We start from the raw sequence: 8,910 nt of genomic DNA, 5'->3' as shown, positions 1-8,910 counted from the left end.
CAAATAATCACAAGACAATACTGTACTGCAGTGTATACATCTTCACATTTTCATTTGAACAATAACATGTGTGTTGCATTGTATTAATTAACACTTAATGGCTTTGTTTTTGATTGTGTGTGTGTGTCACTCAAAATGATTATCTGTATTCCTGATATGTATCTGCTGAATGTGTAAACTACTAGCGATATCTTCCTGATGTTGGGTCCCTGCTCCTTCTGCATTATCTCCATTTATATTGTCAGTTCACCTAAATCTCCCCCAACAGATTTCCCATTCACCTCTATTGATAAGTAGCTATACCGTGATGTCTTCTGTCACTACCCAAATACACTGGTGGGGGGGAATGTTTTTTTAAATGCCATAATCACCACAATGAAATTCACTTCACCTCCACTGAATTTGGGGGCCAAAGTCTCAGCAGTAAAAATCTCAAAGACAACACATCTGCTCGATACCTTTACAATTTAAATAGATTTATTTTGGGAAATCAATAGCAAATTTGATCTTGTACCAGGATTCGTCTCATGCATTTGCTACATGAAAACACTGAGTGTTCCTAACAGTTCATTCAGCTGTATGTACAGTATCTGTGTGTTACAGAGTAGTCTGATATGAAGACGAGCCTTCCTCTGAGCTGCTGTTCAGTAATGGCTGTCTCTCTCCGTAGCTCGTTGCCCTCTTCCTCCTCTGGTTACGCTTCCACTTCCTTCTTGCAACAATTAGCAGTGCGGCGACGATTACGGCGATCAACGCCCCGAGGATCCCGGCTCCCAGGAGCCACTGCCAGATCTGCTGGGCCTGCTCAAGGTAAGGCGTCAGGAACTCCTGAACAAACCTCTGGCCTGTAGTGGAGATATGATGTTAATCTTTCTTTTTTATACATGACATCTTCAAAAACAATGCAGAAGAAATTATGAAACCTTAGTTGCGAATATTTGGAAAACTGGCTATTTTTAAGTGAATGACTTATGAATTACATAACCAAAATTATGAGAAAGCATAATGAAAACTATGCATAACCATAAATTATTTTCTATTTTGCGCTCTCAATCACCATCTAGCGGTGAAAGATATCAATATATCTGCTACGCCTCTCTGGAACCAATACAGCTTGAATTATTGAATTATAAATGTTGTTGCCACAATCAGACATAGTTCATTCAGTGAGTCCTTCACAATAGGCCTTTAACATCATTTTGCACACTTTCTGTGCCCATGGTAATCGATGCATGTTGCTGCCTCTCGTTATAAATCACATAAATACACAAGTGTATTGTGGTTAAATCAATCTAGTGTATTTCTGTAAGCTACCTTTGTTCACCAACAAACAAAGAACCTTTCAATACAACGTAGAGCAGCCAAATGACCTGGTTTGGTGTGTTGTACACTTCCGTCATTGTCCCCTTTGAGAAACTTGTCTTAAGGTCACAATACAGTTGATACACTTACATAAAATGATATATTAAAATATGATATATAATGAAAAATAAAATATTCTTAAAATATATACAGTTAACTTGTGTTTAAATTTGCAGTAGTACTCTGCAATATTTATATTATGCTGTAATTGTATCATACTCCAAAACATACACACACACACAAACACACACACATACATACACACATATATGTATGTATATATTTTTTATATACATATATAGAAGAAAAAGTAGAAACAATCTTTAACTGAACTTGTTTGTTATTTTGTACTGACCCGGGTCCAACAGGTAGGCATACTCAAATCCTAGAGCCTTGTCGGACAGGAAGTAGTCTCCGTTTCTGTGGAGAGGCAGGAAGGGCACCATGTAGTAACGATCATTGTGGCCAATGGGAGCATTGGCTTGTGGGTAGTTGGTCCGGACAGGCTGGTGGGCTCTGAGCCAGCGCTCATAGATGCTGGAGAAGAGAAGGAAGGAACAGAGAGATAAACGGGATAAATCGAGGGAGGAAGGGAACTGTGGGTAAAGATTGTTATCATAAAGATAGTAAAAGGAATCAAGAAATCATATAATGTTCGTATCAAGGAAGTAGGACGTAGAGGAAGAAAAAGGATAAAGCGAATAATATTAAATGGGAGAGGTGGAGATCTTTAAATATTCTCAAATATGTTGATTTCCTTCATAAAATACTTTTCATACGCATTTTTTAAAAGGTATTAGAATTTATGTATTTTGTGTTTTATGTTTGTATACATGAGTGTCTTGTCAATATCTTTCTGTAAAAATATTAATAAAAAAATCTGTATTTTAAGTAAGTATTTTTTATCAACTTTATAAGACATTTATACATAAACCGACCTGATTATGTGCAAGGCTCCCGTCTCTCTTTTTTCATTGTATTACTTTTCTCTTTTTGTTTCTGCCTCCACTAACCCCTCCCTCTTTCTCCTTTCTAACACATGAATGTTTATTCATCATCACAAACAGATGTGGTTATTCACTGCAGTGAATAGAAACAATTGACCAGATGATGAAGAGATTTTGTGTAAACACACTGTGTGCTCTCTTTGTCCTGTGTGCCATCAGTAGACATGCTTGTGTGCTTCATCCTACCTGTCAATGAAAGCATGGTGCAGCAGGAATATGGGGTCGTTGGCTGAACCCTGCACTGAGGACATGGAGCCGTTCATGAAGACATGCAAGGCGTTGTGCATGGTGCTCTGGCCTGTCATTGCCATACCTGATGTTGGGCTGGCAAAACCTGCAGGAGGGGAGAAAAGTACTCACTTGTGTTTAAAGTGCTCTTTGTGTCACTTTGGATACCAGCTGAAGGCCGTGACTGCAGCAGTCATTTAGATGGAATTGACTATTTTTGAGAGATGCTCTTGGAAAATGCTTTACGGTTACTATTAGTCTCAAGCAACAAGGTATTGCAAAAATAAAACAGTGTTTTATTAACAGAACATTGAATTAGTAATTATAAATAATTATAATTATAATTTTAGTAGGATGGATTTTGAGCATCTGGTGTCTCACCATTTATAGGTTTAAGTGTGTGTGTCTGTATTTGTGCTTGCTTCTCTTTAAAACTCATTAGACAGATTAGACCGTTGATTAGGTTCAGGTTCGATGGTTAAGCATGGAAGTACATTAATACTAAAGTGTGTGTGTGTGTGTGTGTGTGTGTGTGTGTGTGTGTGTGTTTCAACCACTCCTACCCTCTATGACATTTCTAAAGCTCATATTGGCAAATCGGTCCATGGGTCCCGTCTCGTACTGTGTGAGGCCCACAGTGAAGTCCACATCAGCTGTTGTGGGGAGTCTCACCGTGCGGTTGGTATCATGGTTCCCAGGGTTCCGCAACAGTGGACCCTCCCCGGTGGCGTTACACAACGCCTCTCGGTTGTTGTACTCCTCTGGCTGGGTGCAGATCACCTACACGTACACACAAACACACACACACACACACACACACACACACACACACACACACTGTGGTTAAAGAGCTCCACACACAAAGTTTCAAACGGATTTATCTGAATAACTCAGAATAAAGTCGTAGATACATTTTCTGGGATGTGAATACAAAGCCTCTAAAGTAGGATTTTCACTCTGATCTTTTATGCTGACTGGACCACTTAAGGATGAATTCTTTAAAAAAGATTTCATTCATTTCTTTTGATTGAGAGGCTAAACCAGCTTTAGCACAACAGATCTGCTGAATGAAATTGAAATATAAAAAGCCTTTGTTTGTTTAGTGGGGAAAGGCATTTTTAGTCTCTTAATAATGGATAAGAAAGATTGGCTCATATATCTACACATAGTTATCCGTACAGTTTGTGCTCACAGACACACTCACTGAGAGTCAGAGAGAGACGTTTTCTTACCTTCCACGAGGAGAAGACAGAAGCAGGGCTGATGAGGTTAGGATTGAGGGGGCTGCGTCCGCCCATCAGAGCATCGGTGCACACCTCACAGGACTGGGCATCCCTCCAGTCCCAGTATGGGATGGTGAAGTTGAAATCTCCCGTCAGCTTCCTTATCTCATTCTCCCAGTGGAGCAGGTAGACTCGGTGCCACGGCAGAAATGCTGCAGATTCATGGGCAAAGTCAATGTCTCTCCATACGTTCCCTGGCCCTCCCAAGAAGGCGTCCCGGGACACATAGTAGTGTATCCAGACAAACAGGTCATAGCTGTTGATGTCAGAGAACATGGGGTTCTCACCATTTTCACCCATCTCTGCTCTTGTTGTCGTTGAGATCACATAGTCACGGCTGATGGTGTTCTTTGCCAGGTTCAGATAAGAGATGAACTTCTGTTGCTCAGCAGGTGACATGGTCAGGATGTTCCTGCGCACTGACTCCCTGTACTCAGCACAGTTTGAACCCCAGTAACCAAACCTGCATTCACCACAGTTAACACCTCCATAGTTTCCAGCACAGCGACACGTCCGGTTGAAGAAAGCCAAAGGCCAGCGCTCTCTGTCATCGATCCCACTGTGTGGGTACTGTGGCCCATGGGGCTCTTCTGAGACCTCCACCTCAGTGCAAAAACCACGGCCTGACAGGGCCCCGCAGGCTGAGCCGTCACCGTCCCACACCGGGCAACACTCTTTGGTCCGGAGTCCCTCTGAGTTGGCACACGGGCGAGGGAATTGGCATAAAGAAGTCCCAATGAGCTGCAGCAGAACGACAGATACATACAAGCACCTCATGGTGAAAGTCAGACAGCGTAAACTCCTGCTGCAAAGGTGGACACAACAGGACCTGATGTCCTCACAGACTTCAGCTGGCAAGGTTAGACGCAACTGTGGCACAGAGAAGTAGCTTCACCGCCGTAAAGTTACTGCTAGTCAGTAGGCTACGAGCCAGATTTCACACAACCAAATTTGATTTAGAGATGGCTTCTAGAGAAAAATACACACTCTTCAGGGTACCTGTATGTATACAAGCAACCAATTACTAACTTACTAACTTTTGAAACTTGCTACCCCTCTATGCTACAATCTAACCCTCCACCAAACCTCTTTCCTCCGCTCTCTTACACCAAAAGACCTGTTCTCTTGCCACTCATTGAGCCGTTTTAGGGGCCGTCCTCTGGCAAAGTGTGTGATCTCATTGTGATCTCACGCACTCTGTCAGGCACACACACACACACACACACACACACACACACACACACACACACACATACACACACACACCACACACTTATACTTAAGAATGTGCACTTACACCATCACATGCTCAGGATAATATTCTTGATTCCTCTTACATTTTGTCTTGAGACCAGTTGGCCCCTGATCCACCACAGGCAGAAACTCATGTGGTTTCTACCCTTGGCAAAGACCGGGCCAGAGTTTATGCATGATCAAGTGTGAAGTTGATGTGAGGTTGAAGCAGAAAAAGTGAGAATTGGAAAAGAAACTGACAATATATTAATAGGAATCTACCACAGTGACATCAGAAGTGAGCTTCTGCAGGTGTTCCGTCAAGCCAAACTCAGTTTCTCCTCTGGTTGAAGGAGTGCTGGTCAGTGTGGTCAGTGGTTCTGCTCTATTTGGCATGTTGCATGAGAAATAAGGTATATATTAGTCTGGGCAACAAACATATTATATCACTGATATCTTAAGCCATCATTCAGGTTGCACTTAGTTATTTTTTAAATAAAGACAAAAACAATATTTCCATTTGGATTTAGTTATGTGAGGCCATGTGAAACATATAAAAGTTAAACATTTTTGGAGCTCATTCCATTTGTGAGGAGCATGTACAGCTAATGTAAAAAATATCTTGTGACAGTTTATGTTTTGTATTTGTATGAGAACAGACAGCAAATGAGAAGCATGATTTGTTACTGTACAAAATCCAATATTCGGTTTGCTTGTCAGGTGTTCCATGTGGGTCTTAAAAGTGAGCCAGATTACCAAGTATTTACAACACTCAATATAATACTCAATATTTCACAATAAAAGTTATTCTATGGCACCAGAGCTATGTGTAAATAACAAAGCTTCAAAAAGCATCTGCAAAGGGGTGATATCAGTCGAAGCAGAGCTGTACAATAAACAATATGGACAACAGAAGAAACACTAAAAACTGCAATCCAACATGGTTGTAACTTGTGTGTACATCTTATGATCCCATTATTGGCTTGATTCATGAGTTCACAAGTTGTGCATGCTTTAAGAAACATTTAATTACATGTAGCCTATTACAAAATAAGGGTCTCTTTGACGGTGTCCTCACCATAGCGTGACAACCACCCGCATAACACAAGAATCTATAATATGTGGAGGCTAAGAGGAAGACAGACAGTCAGTGAGATTTTCTTCCTCAGTGTGCACTGGCTCCCTGTGATTCTGCAGACTATAGAAGTTTACAGTCGGGCCCAGGGCACAAAGTCATCTGCACAAACCTCAGGATCACAAGCCGGTCACATGCTGCCGTTGCCAGGCACGGGGTGCTGCTTATCCCGCTGCAGGAACGCAGTAGTACGCACATGAATGATCATCACAGGATAAACCTGTCTGCAGGGCTGCTCTGAAAAGTGAGCAGACAGTGCATGTGTGTGTGTGTGTGTGTATGTGTGTGTGGGTGGGTGGGTGAGAGAGAGAGAGAGCTTTTTCTTTGAACTTACTGAGAATTGCACCTTCTTTAAAGCTCTCAGGTTACAGCAGTTCACACCAGGAACTCCAGAATATTTCAACAACCACTTGACATGAAGTAAAGCTTTCTCATAATTATCTTATTATTTTGTCCCAACCAGACACTAGAGGGCAGCATGACCCGTTTATTGCCTGAAACAGGAACAGCCACAAGGCGACTGGCTGTCACAGCAGGGTTTTAGGTTCCTCCTCATCAATTGTAATTAGACAGGAGGGAAGGGAGCACACTGGTGAGCTGACCAGCTGGTGGTGTTTCTTATGCTTATGTGACTTTTTTCTATTAATTTCAAAATCCACCCCGCAGGCCTGCACAGGAAGATAAATCTTACTGGTTTCTATACAAGGGGAGACATAACTTGCGTATTGTGTGTATTGGAGGAAATGAATGTGTTTGTGGCTCAGAATCAAAGATGGTCAGAGTGTATGAGCTACTGACCTGTGACCCTGCTCCTCATTTGCACCTGGACAGAAAGTGAGGCAGATAGATCTAGAAATTAGATTAATCAATTCTTTGATGGACAGAAAATCTCAAATTTCACTGGTTCCAGCCTCTCAAGTGTGAATATGTTCTCTTCTTTTATTTTGTTTTCCTTGACAGTAAACTGAATATCTTTTGGGGTTTTCAACTTCTGATCAGACAAATCAACATCCATCACCGTGAGTTCTGGAAATATTGCGATGAGTATTTTTCGATATTCTGTCAACAAAATGAGTTAAAACCAATTAATTAAGGTATCATCAATAATAATTATTAGTTGCAGCCCTAAAATAGATTTTTTTCTGTTTTATGGGTGGCTCCCTTTTCACTGGGACTGCAAGGTGAAATTCACATACTGCAGCTTCCCCAGTTTGTGCGCCGTCCCTGTTATCAGGGAGTCCTGGTACTCAGAGACACCATGACAGCCTGTCAACCTGTGCTGACAGTTAACAATCGACACTGAGGCTGCTCTTAGTTTGTATGCACCCAGACTCCGGAACAGCCTGCCAGCGGATCTGAGGACACTTGCTCTTTTTTAAAGTGCGTTGAATTCGCATTTCTCCTCTTAAAATGTTATAAATAAACAATAAAAACAGTGTTATAGATTATACAACATGCTAAAGCCACTTGTTCCAATGGGCTTCTCTTTTGAGAGAGATTCACGTCATTCTGTTCTCACAATAACTTTATACTTAGGTATACATCTGCCAATGAGGTGAGACTTTTTCACCTGGTTACAGGGCGTTTCAACATTGTTGCAGAGAGGAGTTGCATATTGTTGAAGTAGGTGGACAGATCTGCCTTTTGTGTCAAACTGTCGACTGACACGAACATTGTTGATATTGTGACATTGTTCTAACCTAGTGGGAAAGCTTTTCAAAATCTATTTGAGACGTATTAAACCTTTTAAGAAGGCCGTAATGTAAATCATGAATAATATCTAGTGAGTGTAAGTACCTGATGATGACAAGAGCAACACAATCAAGATGATGAGGCTTATTAGAAATTGATGTTTGCCACATGTCACAATCGTATTGTTTAGTTCACTTAAAAGTGACATTAATACCCCAATATTTACTTGTTCAATGAAGCAGGAATCACATTACACGAGACTGAATGCTTCATAACTGACGTCCTTGTTTCTCTGTTGCCATTATTTTTTTTTCTGTTTGTCCTAGTTAGAGTAGGAATATCACAGACATGTGACAACCCTGTAAATCAGCTATGTGTCTATGGCAACCATGGGTATCCACTGTTATTTTGAAATGCCATTGAATAATTGATTTGTCGACTGTGACACTGACTCTGTTGTGCTTGTGATTTGCGGAGGAGTGTGGTAAAAAGTGAATTTTACCCTATGGATGTTTAGATGCATGTGCTGTTCTACACACCAGTCACACACACACACACACACACACACACACACACGCATACACACACACGCGCACACACACACACACACACACACACACACACACACACACACACAAACACAGTGCAGGTGTGTCAGGGTGTCCTGGTTGCATCACTGTAATCTAATTTTCCTCTAACCCGGGGACCTGTCGCTGTGTGATGCAGTCCACTGTTGCCCACACACTCTGCTCAACAGTGTCAGTGTCAGATTACCCACATGCAGTGTGGTAACGGGATGATTTTCATCTATCATACCTTTCAATCCAGTTCTTCATGTTGCAACACACTCTGCTCGGTCACGTGTTTCAATAGTAATTTGGTTATTGATCCAAATTTGCATCAATCATGATGAAGAGTTGAATTTGTGTGTGTCTGTGTGTGTGTGTGAGAGAGACACAGAGAGAGAGAG

General features: G+C 41.5%; 1 protein-coding gene across 1 annotated transcript; it reads right to left on the bottom strand.

The window, feature by feature from the left end:
* Nucleotides 1-530: 530 nt before the first annotated feature.
* On the bottom strand, nucleotides 531-4,964 carry tyr (tyrosinase). The gene is made up of 5 exons (XM_031860971.1): nucleotides 3,830-4,964; nucleotides 3,161-3,377; nucleotides 2,556-2,703; nucleotides 1,718-1,899; nucleotides 531-845 (listed from the first exon to the last, which is right to left on the bottom strand). Exons 1-5 carry the CDS (start codon nucleotides 4,655-4,657, stop codon nucleotides 598-600), a joined length of 1,623 nt encoding a protein of 540 aa, XP_031716831.1. The 5' UTR covers nucleotides 4,658-4,964; the 3' UTR covers nucleotides 531-597.
* Nucleotides 4,965-8,910: the final 3,946 nt, after the last annotated feature.

This window comes from Anarrhichthys ocellatus, unplaced genomic scaffold (genome assembly GCF_004355925.1).
Source record: "Anarrhichthys ocellatus isolate YVR2014 unplaced genomic scaffold, GSC_Weel_1.0 scaffold24, whole genome shotgun sequence".
In the NCBI taxonomy this organism is placed as follows: domain Eukaryota; kingdom Metazoa; phylum Chordata; class Actinopteri; order Perciformes; family Anarhichadidae; genus Anarrhichthys; species Anarrhichthys ocellatus.
This window is presented reverse-complemented; position numbering and strand designations above follow the sequence as displayed.